We start from the raw sequence: 13,355 nt of genomic DNA on the forward strand, positions 1-13,355 counted from the left end.
TCCGTTACCTTGGCTTTAAGGATCAGTTTAGTCTCAGAGCAGACCACATTGATTTTAAAGTAGTCTGCAGAAGGTCAGCCTTGCAGCAGCTGTCCAAATGTTCGAATGTTGGGTCATCAAGGAACCATTCTAGTTCGAACTCTGTGGTATCGTAGCTAACAACAGAAACACAGGCTATCAGAATTCATAGGAAATTTGTATCTCTAAACGCCCACAGCAACAAAATCACAAAATGACAACACTAAACTGGTACTAGTAGGTGGTATGTGGCAAGACTAATGCTACAAAATTACAAAAGTAGTGCACCTGAAAGTGACACACTAAGCTAGTACTTCAGATGCGATGCAAAATCATAACAAGCAAAGTAACACTGTTACTTTTCCCAAAACTACTATGGACTCTGCACAAAGTAGTACTTAGCAACAAAGTAACCGGGCTACAAATCACAAAGCTCTGGCAATATGTAATCCCTCAAACAGCAAAATAGCATCAAAGCAGAGCTAATTAATGATTCTGATCCCGGACAAGCCCCCAATCTGTTACGACCAGGGGTTAAATTGGGATTTGGGAGGTGGGTGGACCCTGATATCCGGTGGGAGGTGGGTGAAAAAAGGTACAAACAATGAATGTCTCAGCTCAAAATAGTTGTATCTTTAATGTATTGTGCACATAATTGTAATTAAGATAAACAATGTTTTAAAAAGAATGTATACTATTGATGCAAGCTTTTACATAAAATATTTTAAGTTTATTGAGTGTCATTAATGCTGAGATTTTTTTTCCCCACAAAAATAATCGGTCATCCTCCTCTTTTGTCCTCCCTTTCTTCCTCCTTTATCCATCTGTCTTAAACTGGTGAGGCGCAAAACTTTCCTTTGAACTAATCATTGATCTCAAACTGTTTTAATTTATTTTCAGGGATTAACAAGCATGCAAACATCTGACTAATCAATTGGAAAGGGACACACAGTTCTTCGCATTGTGTTAGGGAGATTAAATGATAAATGCGATTTAGAAAAATCCGTTTTAATCACTAAGCAGTGGCGGAATCTTCCCCTGATTTTCCTTGAGTATCAACACAATTAATCCACAAAATAGGCTACTCAATACTATCATATATAGCCAGCTCTCCCCAAATAGGCAGTTTTAGCGAGTAGCCTAGGCCTTATAGCCTACATTTATTTTCATTTGCAGTATGAAATTGTGCACATTTTTAATCAACATTATTTGCGGATACATGCACTTCATTCTCCGCACTAGTATTCATGGCAAATATCTGCAATGCGTAGATTGTAAACAAAATTGAAGTGCAGGTTTTGTTTTTGCTGGTTATTTTGAAAGATAACACAGTAGATAACAGACTGGTGTATCTTGTTTGTTAAGCGTAGACTACTTGGTGATTAAAACAGATTTTTAACGGATAAATTGAATTTATGATTTAATCCCCCTAACATGGTATGAAGACGCTGTGTGTTAGGCTACTTGCCATTTGATTAGTCCGATCGTTGGTAAGCTTGATAATGAAGGAAAATTACTAATGAAAACAGGTTGAGATCAATAATTAGTTTAAAGGAAAGTTTTGCGCCCCACCAATTTTCAGCTCACCAGTTGCCGCTGAATAAACCATTATGTATGTGGGAAATATTCAATCCTAGCTTAGCTGCTGACCAGCAACCTGCTGATTTTGCTCAAGCAATCAAAGTTGCCGTAAATAATAGCCGGCGTTTGTGGGAGCTGTTTATTCATCTCTCTTTAACCCTCTGGGGTCTAAGGGTAAAATGAGGCACACTGGTGATTGTGCGATGCTCTGACATTTGTGTAAATTTCATCAACTTTATATACAGTGATTCCAAAGTGTTTCATATCTTTGTTTTCAGCACAAACTCAGCTACAATAATATGGCAACAGTAAGTAGGTCATAATCATGCGTGGATTGTAAACTGCTCTAAAAACACACAAACTGTAAACAGTAGTTTTGAACATGCACAGGAATGTTGTAATAAAACACTAAACAATTGTGACTAAGACTTTTGGTCACTGAAATGTGTTCATCAAGGTCTTGGGTATCAAAAGATGACAAAATATTTTAGCAAATCCAATGAGAAATATAAAATAAATTGCTAAAAGTTAGTGTTGTGACTACTATTTTTCAACACCAGGTGAGAATGGGAGGGCAAATGGCCTTTCTGTAATGTAATGCATTGGGAAGAAGGACTTGCCTGCTAAGTAGGCTATTCACACCTGGCCGCATGCCTCCCCACCACTAAGACAAAGACTCAGTGAGCCATTTAGAAGACAGAAACAAAGACATCTTTTGATTTTAGAACATTTATTGAAGTAAACGGCATGGAAGATGAGATGAGACTGGTGTACTCTTGCAACGCCTGCCTGGCCTCTTAGATAGTGGTGAACTAGGCCATGTTTCCTGATGAACATCTCTGTAAATATAATAAAAACAAAATTGTTAGGAAATGTGAAATTAAATAAAACTATTTATATAGCACATTTCCTTCAACAGGTGAAAATTAAATGTGCTTTACAAAAAAGGGACAAACCACTAACTAATGAAAACAAAATTTATGAAATGTGACATCATATACAAACAAAGAACCAAACAAACACAACCAGACGCAGAGAGGTAGCCTATAATTTTGAGAAGCAATGGTTAGAATCGTTCGTAATGTGGGAATTTACAAGCGCGCATATTAGTGAATATTCCTACAAACACACAGAGAATGTAATACAGCACACATTTACAAACAATGCAAGCTATCAACGAAACAACATTAGCTAAACTAAATAAACACTGATATTCCAACTCAACTACATGCAACTCATCAATAACAATGCCTCAATCTGAAGTAGGCTAGGTCTGTTTAGCTAAGTGGTTATTTTATTGCTATTTCCCGAACTTACTTAGAGTATGCTAATATCGATTGTGCAAGGACATCAGTTTTAGAATCCTAGCCACAGCACTACACGCCAGGCATGAGCTATTTATTACGAATATGATCGAAAAACATACAGTCTACCTGATACTTCTAACACAACCAGACACAGAGAGCCTAGCCTATAATTTTGAGATGCAATAGTTCGAATCATTCGTAGTGTGGGACAAAACGTGCATATTGCTGGATATTCCTACAAACACACAGATACGTTGCAATACAGTACACATTTACCAATATGATCAAAAGAAATATACTTACACATGAAGTTGATCCTCAGCTGGATCAGTTCGCTGTTCGAAATGACACCGCTCTTCATCAGTGTCGGCTTCCGGACGGACCATTTTCCAAAATTAAACGAAATGTTCACCTCAAAAGAAGTGAATTAGGCTACACTTTGACATTCTATCCCGCTTTCGCAGACTTGGCATTTCTCACATGGATCTCGCATTGCCCCTCCTTTAGCCTCCTTCTATGGAGAGCAATTATAATGTCGTTAACATGTGAATGCGATTTGGGCGGACTTCCTGCTGAGCGAAATTCACATAGTAATGAGTAAAGTTTAACGAAGCATACATGGTCTAATTAATCAAATTTACAACTTTTAAAACAATTCATATTATTTGCCAATGGGCACATTGGAAAGTCGCGATTCTAAGGTTTCTGTCAATGTTTTTGTTGCGTCTGTATGATAACAGCTCGTGAAGTTAATCATCCAAATAGAAACGAAAGTTAATTTCATGTTGTCGAGCTCCGCCGGCGGAGCTCTCGACCCCAGAGGGTTAAAATGTTGCATAGATGAAATTACATGTTAATGAAATTACCTACCGTGTCCGATTCCAAACAATCAAGACAATCTACAATATTTTTCTTAGAGCCCGACCGATATATCGGTATGGCCGATATATCGGCCATTATTTGACTTTTTTGACGACATCGGGATCGGCAGTTAGCCGATGTGTCCCGATTTTTAAATAAGTATAATAAACGAAAAAAACATTGATTATTTATCCGTACTTGTCTGTTCGAACGTTGTAATTGCTATTTACTAGAATTATCCAGTAGAGGGAGCTCTAATACAAGTGTGAACTGCAGCAGCTGATGTGCTACTTCTGTAATAAGACGTTTGTCACTTGTGCCTCATCCAATATTCTCCACTGCAAGACTTGTCTGCACAGATTCGATTGCCACAATAAAGGTATGTATATTTTGTGAATTTTTTTCATTAAATGCGTTTATACGACCACTATGTTTATCAATCCTCATTATCAAGCGAGCGAGCTAGCTAACATATTTGGTTCACTTTAGCAAGCTAGCTGGCTAGCAAGCCTTTATGAAGTGGCAGTGAGCACATAAGCAGCGTAGGATCTACATTTCCAGAGGACATCGCTGTATTCTCAAATAAATAACCAGCCAAAATAAAATGGTGATTGAATGCATCACACATTTGTTTTTTTATCTGAGATGATATTAGCTACTATATGATGCTGTGTCGATAGCCAATGCGTTATTGCAAGCGAGTGTGTCATCTAGTCACGCGTCATCGTAGCAAGCTTAACCAGACAGTAAAAACGCTGATAAAACACTTCTAACGTGGATCATTTTAAGCCATGTTATCTAGCTTTGTCGTGATAACATGAGAGAAGGATTGCTGTTGGAGAAGTGAATCAACCAACAGTTAGCGCGGGTAACCTGCATGAAAGCGCATTGTAGTTTTTTTCACGTATTTCATCCAGTCAATTTAATTTCATCTAACGTTACACTTGATTCACTCATTAGCTCCGCTAGATAATGTCTTACTCTTTGAGATCGTGTAGTAGAAATAAAATAAGAAATTATAATTCATTTAACTTACTGAGAATATATAATAAGAAATAATGAGGCTGTGTCAATAGCTAATGCGTTATTGCGAGCGAGTGTGTCATCTAGTCACGCGTCAGAGCGCATTGTAGTTATTTTCACCACCAAATTCTTATGGACAGGGAAGCTCGCTAGATAAAGTCTTACTCTTTGAGATCATGTAGTAGGAATAAAATAAGAAAATAGAATTAATTTACTGAGAATAGATAATAAGAAATAATAATAACAAATGAATAACAACAACAATAATAATAATATTTATAAAAATACATGTACAATACTGATTTTTTTAAATTAATTTTTTATAGATGGCTGGAAAAGAAAGGAGTAAAAGCAAGGTGTGGAGTTATTTTGATTTCACACACTTAAAGATGGTGCTAATATATATATATTTAATTTAATATCATCTTATACTTTTTTATCTAAAAAGTTATTTGTGTGTTTATTTTTATTTTTATTTGTTTGCTTATAAGTTAAATGTTCTTAAATATAGAAACTTTAGTTTCAAATTGATTTGAAAATGTTGTACTTTTTGACAAAATATCGGTCAGAACATCGGTAATCGGTGGGCTAGGACTCTCCAAAATCGGGATCGGCATCGGACCCAAAAATCTGGCATCAGTCGGGCTCTAATTTTTCTTTCTGTCTATATAAACGACTGTTCCTCCTGAGTTTTTTTTCTTCGGATTTTTGATTGGTTGAGCGAGTAACTGGCTAGAGGGAACACATGGACTGGAGCATACGAAAACTGGATTGTCACAGTTATTTGTAAAAACTGCTGGTCAAAATTATTTATTTATTTACCAAAAGTGAGTGGACGCCGTCCACCCGCGTCCACCCCCAATTTAACCCCTGGTTACGACCCATAGCTCACCTGCGCTTTTACAAATGCGTTCCCCACTGGCCAATTATGCATGCTGGGATTAATGCGTGAGAAATGGTTGCAACATAAAATTATGTGTACTGCAGAGTTTTAGCTAGAAAAAAAATGAATAACTGGTGTTGGCGTCGAACCCGGTCCTGAGAGTGGGGCTTACCTGCGACTTCCCCGGCCAGTCCGACTTTGCCCCTTAGGCGGACAGCTCACGCTGGTTATGGTTAGCTTTAGTTCAGTTTTGTTTCTCTTTTTTATTTTTATAAAACCAAGTCAGTCCCAACATCAAGTGCAAGTGCTATTTTGGTGTTGTGCCAGTATGATAATAAAAGAACCCGAAATATCCCAAGGGTGGCTGAAGGTGCTTCGGCGAATGCATGGCATGGTTACGGGTATGAAGATAACTAAAACAAATACCCGTTTTCCTCTTCAGCCCAAACCGGAGCTCTTCTTGACTTTGGGACTCCTCAAAATGAGGCAAACTCAACAAAATGCCACCAACACTGTGTCTTCCAGCAGAACGTGCAAAAATTTAGCTAATCCTTTTGCATCAGCCCGTCATCACACCTGTCTGCCACCCCACCATTGCATTTCCCTGAGCTTATAAAGAAATCACATGGGTGTAGCCCCACCCCCAGGACCACCTGGTTCACGTCACTTGATGCCAGCAACCAATCATGAAAGAAATGGAATGATTATAGGTGTGTGTGTGTGTGTGTGGGTGTGTGTGTGAATGGCTATGTAACAGTTACTATAAGCAGGTGCACACTATCGGAGCCACAACATTGCTAGCCACAACCCGAAAGAAGACCCCATTAAGCACAAAGTGATATATAAAATGCAAGAAGATGTTTATTATAGAGCACAGCAGGGCGTTAGATCTATTAGTCCTAAAGGGGTTTCAAAGCATATGTACAAGTTTAGCACAGGTTGCAGGATCTCACCGGGCAGGTAGATGTAACCCATGCAAGATGGTTCTCTGGTCTAAAAGTCTGTCCTCTAGTTCCTTACAGATGTTTAGAGTTAGTTAATTAGGACGCTGACTGTCCTTACAATCTGCACTCTATAACTAAAAAGTAACACGGAGTCTGCTATTAACAACTTAACATGTTATAGAAGAGTATATCAGCAAAGATGGTGATGATGGTTGTCAAGATGAGAATTGAGCGGAGTGAATGGAGAATTGCATAACCCATCAGTTTTCAACAAAATGCACATGCCACCACCAATAGACTTCCATGATTTCAAATGGTCCCTGTCTGCCCTTATTAAGTGTAACCGAGCAGCTTTTGATCTGCTATTCCATCCTTAAACCAGCTCTCCGTACATCAGATTAGGTTGCTTTGTCGGACTTCACTGTCATACCGGACATTAGCTATCAGATCTTTAATTCATTCATTCATTTTATCCCAACTAATATAGCATATATGGCAGAAGGGAGTATCAGTGAGTGTTCGCAGGTACAAAAACAGAGTCATTTGAAAACCTATTCATCAATACCAAGATCAATCAAATCGGACAATTGCATCAAATGTTATGCCAGAAACCATTATTCACAGTAATTATGGGTGGCCATCTTGGAAAATGGTGGCTATATTTTAAGGTGGGTGATCTCCTCATATTGTTAAAAAGTGACATCAGGAGATAAACCAGGCAAAATTTGGTCCTTGTATCACTATTTGAATGCTTTTTCACTTATCCATTGGGCTAACTGTAATGAGTTACTGCAATATGTTTAAGAAATTATATGCTTTGCTTGAAATGTTTTTGTTACTCATTTTTGTGTCAGGGTGCGTGGGGGGTTGGGACCCAAACGCAGAGTGAGGGGGAAAACACAAAACTCCAAACGATGAAAGGAAACAAGGACTTTACTTGACAACACAGGAACAAAAGCAGGGAACAAAAGGCCTCGCAGGGCAACTCTTCAAAAACACCAAGTAAAACTACAAAACACGGAAAACAAAGAAACTCCAAGGATCAAAAAAGCATGAAAACATGGAACATGGGCAGAAACACGCGCAGGGCAGAAACATGGGCAGACGCACACGCGACCAGACACAACCAAGGATCCAGCACCTGAGTCCGGGAGAAGGGAACTTAAATAGACAAAACACTGACGAGACACAGCAGGGCACAATGCACAATCAGGCCACAGAGAGGGAAGGGAAAACGAGACGACCACAAAACAATAATTGAACAATTGAAAACAATAATACAATCAAACAGGGGGAGCAGGACACAAAACAGAAGTACCGCCATCTGGCGGCCCAACAAGGAAAGACAGACCGGAACACAGAACCATGACATTTTGTATTTCACAAACAACATTCATTGTACCATTAAGAAAATTTTTTGGGGGAAATATTCCATGACAATACTCATTACTATAACTTATAAGCCTCTTTCACATAGGGAACCTACACCGTTGCTGGGCTCAATTATCCAAGTTATCCAGGTTTTCTCTGTTTAAACAGGTCTTCTAGGTCATAAATAGGAATAGGTCATACTGAACAGCTCAGGGACATTCAAGGTGGCAATGTCATAGGATGCCACCTTTTCAACAAGTCAGTTTGTCAATGTTCTGCCCTGCTAGAGCTGCCCCAGTCAACTGTAAGTGGAAAAGTATTAGAGCAACAACAGCTCAGTCGCAAAGTGGTAGGCCACACAAGCTCACAGAATAGGACCACACAGTGTGTAGCACATAAAAACCATCTGTGCTAGGTTGCAACACTCACTACCTATGGGAACAATTTCAGCACAAGAGCTGTTCATCAAGAGCTTCATAAAATGGATTTCCATGGCCGAATAGTCGTACACAAGCCTAAGATCACCATGTGCAATGTGAAGTGTCATCTGGAATGGTGTAAAGCACACTGCCATTGGAGCAGTGGAGCAGTGGAAACACGTTCTCTGGAGTGATGAATCACGCTTCACTATCTGGCAGTGGAATGCATGGTGCCAACTGTACTGGCTCGAATAGTGCCAACTGTAAAATTTGGTGGAGGAGGAATAATGGTCTGGGGCTGTTTTTCATAGTTTTGGCTAGACCCCTTAGTTCCAGTGAAGGGAAATCTTAATGCTACAGAATACAATGACATGCTAGAGAATTGCGTATTTCCAACTTCATGGCAACAGTTTGGGGATGGCCCTTTCCTGTTTCAGTATGACAATGCCCCCATGCACAAAGCAAGGTACATAAAGAAATGGTTTGCTGAGTTTGGTGGGGAGGAACTTGACTGCCCTGCACAGAGCCCTGACCTCTACCCCATCAAACACTTTTGGGATGAATTGGAATGCCGGCTGCGAGCCAGGCCTTATTCCCAACATCGGTGCCCAAACTCACTAATGCTCTTGTAGCTGAATGAAAGTGAATCCCAGTAGCCATGTTCCAGAATCTACTGGAAAGCCTTCCCAAAAGAGTGGAGGCTGTTCTAGCAGTAAAGGGGTGTCCAACTCCATATTAATGCCCATGGCTTTGGAATGTGATGTTCAACAAGTACATATGGGTGTGCTGTTCAGGTGTCCACATACTTTTGGAAATGTAGTGTAATTCTGAATCCACAGGGATGTAGTGTATTGCTGAATCCACCTGATCTCTCCAGTCCTGTCCTTCGCTCCATGGTCATGGACTATTTCACCCCCGTTCCTCCCTTGCTCATGCCTTGATGCTGTCTGGAGCTCCAGATCCATCATCCGGCTCCTCTAAACTGCACTATTCTAACAACACCATTTGGTCTTCTACTATTCCTGTTAACTTTCACCTCAGCTGTAACCTGTTCAACCCATTTTATTTGCTATGTACTACTTTACACCAGGCTAGCCAGTGGAGGATGGGCGCCCCCTCTATAGCTGGGTTCTTCTTGAGATTTCTTCCCATTGGGAAGTTTTTTCTTGCCGCGTTTGAGGGTTTTCTCCCCACTGGTAGTTTTATTTTTTACCTTATGTACCTGCTATTTGGGGGTTAAGGCCTGGCGTTTGCTCTGTTTGTTCTTTTTGCTCTGTCTCTTGCCCTGCGACTCTGTAAATTGTCTTTGTGACAGTTCTCTGTAAAAAGTGCTATACAAATGAAATTGAATTGAATTGAATTCTGTTTTGTTTATTGGTATACAATCAAATCTGCTGCTGCAAATAAATTACCTTGTGATCAAGGTGCAGAATGTAATGTATCACCCTTGGAGTCTTTTGTGAGTTGCTTGCTCCACATAAAAGCGTCTTGCGTAAGAATGTCATTACCTTTTACATGCTTTACTGGAGAATGTTGCTGCTTTTGTTCACACAAGAGCCATGGCAGAAGATTTCCATAAATCTTACTAGGCCCTGACATGGCAAATTGGGGGAACGGAAAATCATAGAAACATCTAACTTGTAAAATCAACTCTTGATTTCGCACTGCTCTTTTTCGCACTGACGAATACAGAACATTGCTCGAATACTTACGAGTTAAGATGCATATGTGAAAGGAGCTGACGAGCCTACCGACTAAGTAGAAATGTTACAAAGTCTTTCCTGAATGCTTACAGAAGCGTTTAATTTAAAGGATAATACTGATAATTAAAAATTTTCAGTATTGTCGATATATTGAATTTTCAGTTTTGGTATTTTCATAGGATATGTTGACAATACTGAAAAAATGTAAATTACCAGTGTTATCCTTTAAATTAAATGCTTCTATATAATAAGAAGCATTGGTGTGTGTTTTATCTGGGTCAGTGCAGTAGGATTACACCATATATAATTATTGATATACCAGCCATGGTCATATGGTGTAACCCGGGATTTTAGACAGTCGTAGATGGCCACAGTGTCAATGATCTATGTATGCTGGTTTTCTCTCATCCTCAGCGGAGGTACTGTTCCTGATCTGGAGTAGCTTTCTCTGCAATGCTGTGAGGACGGTCCCCTCTGCCTTTCATGAGCCACGTTACATGGGCATCGCCATCCACAATGAACTGCTGCTCTCATCAGGTTTTCATCTGCTCCGGTAATTACAGGAGTCACAACTCAGCATGCAATACTCTCCCCAATACTACACTTTATTCTCACGTTGGTACACATACACCTGCATTCATAACTCAAGGTCACTGCCAACAGCATAAAAACTATGGAAACTAAAAGTGTATAAAATCTTAAACTTACTTAATTACCTGGGGGTACATTACCTGGGGGATCTTCCAGAAACTGGAATTCATTCACTCCAGCTCCACAGCAATCTAACTCAGTAAGAAAGTAAGATACATCAAAATTGTTGTTCTGTGTTCTCTAATGAACTTAAGGCATTATTGATGTGGAACCATAAGCAGAAATATTTTTTCATTACCAGACCCAGGTTAGCCTTAATTATTTGTTTGTTGTGCAAGTGCCCCTCTTGAGAAAAATAGGTCAACCATTGAAACATAGAGAGATAGTGAATATTTCCTGATACTAAAACAGAATTTACCTTTTGCTTGTTTCCACCTTTGCTTCTTTGTTCTACAGGCAGTACTCAACCTGAATGTTATAATTTTTAATTTATCATAGTTCACATTGTGAATCTGTTTTATGAATGTAAACACCTCAATTTTACATTTCACACCAATTTATAACTTAGATTATTATTATAGATTATTTTTTGTAGATAGTGGGAGACCCATAGATTAACCCATAAACAATACTTGGTGGATAGCAGCTTTTAAAAATATCAATGTAGTCTTATTTGATTTATACTTGTTCAGTTAGTATGCTCCATATCACAGAAAACATTTTTATACTGCCAATGCAGAACGTCTAAATCCCCCTAAGTTTGATCAACAGCTACTCCCAAAATATTTTCAAATTGAGAACTATCTCATTTTGTTTGTAATTATCTCCGCCAGCGGGAGCCTGGAGGGGATCATGCGTTTGGTCGCGTGTGTTTGTGTGTGTGTGTGTGTTTGTGCATGTGTGTGTTTGTGCAGCTAATCTCGCAGACTACAGGGCCGATCAGCCTAATATTTGTTGTGCATGCTGACAGCAGGCCAGGACTTGAATTCTCGAATATTTTGCAAATCGGTCAATGACAAGTATTTTATTTGAATTAATTTCCATCATTGTGCATTGAAATAGATTGAGTGCTAACTCCTCACTCCTCCTAACCGGCCGCTAGGGGCTGCAAGTGATCAACAACTGCTTCCAAACGGACAGACACGCCAGGTGAAGATCTGCACTCTACTGAGTGCTCTCCTCTAGATTGTAATTGTTTTGATCATTCTTGTAAATCAATAAATCAATCAATATAGTACATTTTACAAATAAATTGTCACAATACGCTTTTGGGATGGCAGCTATGCCATCCTTCCAAGTTATGCCTTGGTGGGCGGCATGTCCCATACCTGTACAGCACCGAGAGTTTTCCGTGTTCCCTACAGAAATAACCACAATGACCAAAGACTCTCAGCCCATAATACATAAATTTCTGGACCTTCTGACCTCATGTCAACAGACAGAATTCACAATTTCACATGTCCACAAAATAAAGCCCCAAAATTAGGGGATTTAGAATTTTTTCCGTCTTCTTTTTCCTGCCGATTACATCATCACAAATTCTCCAGGCCCGCAAAGAGTCTCCCCATTGGACATTTAGGGACATCAACCAATAAATATGTTGGAAACACACACAAAATGGACATATATGGAAGTGTGCACGTTAAAAAATAAATAAAAAATATTTTACACTACACTAGTAGCTCACTGGGTAGCGCATTTGCCAATGGGCCTTCGGACGAGTCACTAGCCTGGGTTTAAATCCCCCTTGGACAGATCTCTTACTCATTACACTGGCTTGCTTGCTAGCTAAAAAATTGAAACTATTACTTTTGCATGTGTATAATCTTTGTGTGAAACTCATTCATATTAATGAATTCCAAATAAAAAGCACCCACACTTTAGACAGTTTTATGTATATATCAGCAAAATACATTAACTATATACCACTATTTACATCGGCTGATATCAGCATATCGATTTTCTGGTTCCCTGAAATACCTGAATCGTTATCGACCTGGAAAAATTCATATCGGCCAACCTCTTCTAAGTAGTGAAAAGGAGAGGACTCTTTGTATGCAGGAGATTTATGCTTGACTGCAGAACTCTTTGTATACTTGACTGCAGGACTGTGAATGAAAAGTGGGGCAGGTTCAAAAGGGTTATCCTTGAGGCACGATGTAAATTTATTCCAAAAGTAAGGAAAAGTAAGTTTAAGAAGCAGTCTCCCCAGTGGATGAACAAAGTCATACAGGAGAGTCTGAGGGGGAATACATATAGGTATATACAGTGCCTTCGGAAAGTATTCAAACCCCTTCACCTTTTCCACATTTTGTTACGTTACAGCCTTATTATAAAATGGATTAAATTCCATTAAGGTCCTGAGCAATCTGGCCCAGATTTTCATGAAGGATCTCTCTATACTTTGCTCCGTTCATCTTTCCCTCAATCCTGACTAGTCTTCCAGTTCCTGCTGCTGAAAAACATCCCCACAGCATGATGCTGCCACCATCATGCTTCACTGTAGGGATGGTATTGACCAGGTGATGAGTGGTGCCTGGTTTCCTCCAGACATGACGCTTGGCATTATGGCCAAAGAGTTTAATCTTGGTTTCATCAGACCAGAGAATCTTGTTTATCATAGTCTGAGAGTACTTTGGGTGCCTTTTTGCAAA

General features: G+C 39.4%; 1 protein-coding gene across 3 annotated transcripts in view; it reads left to right on the forward strand.

The window, feature by feature from the left end:
* gpr179 (G protein-coupled receptor 179) overlaps positions 1 to 13,355 on the forward strand; it is a 170,863-nt gene that overhangs the window by 134,343 nt on the left and 23,165 nt on the right. For all 3 annotated transcript variants that reach the window (XM_064321447.1, XM_064321448.1, XM_064321450.1), the window contains one exon: positions 10,525 to 10,663. In XM_064321447.1, coding sequence (XP_064177517.1) covers positions 10,525 to 10,663 — 139 coding nt within the window. The remainder of the gene's footprint in view (positions 1 to 10,524; positions 10,664 to 13,355) is intronic.

This window comes from Anguilla rostrata, chromosome 2, assembly GCF_018555375.3.
Source record: "Anguilla rostrata isolate EN2019 chromosome 2, ASM1855537v3, whole genome shotgun sequence".
NCBI lineage: Eukaryota > Metazoa > Chordata > Actinopteri > Anguilliformes > Anguillidae > Anguilla > Anguilla rostrata.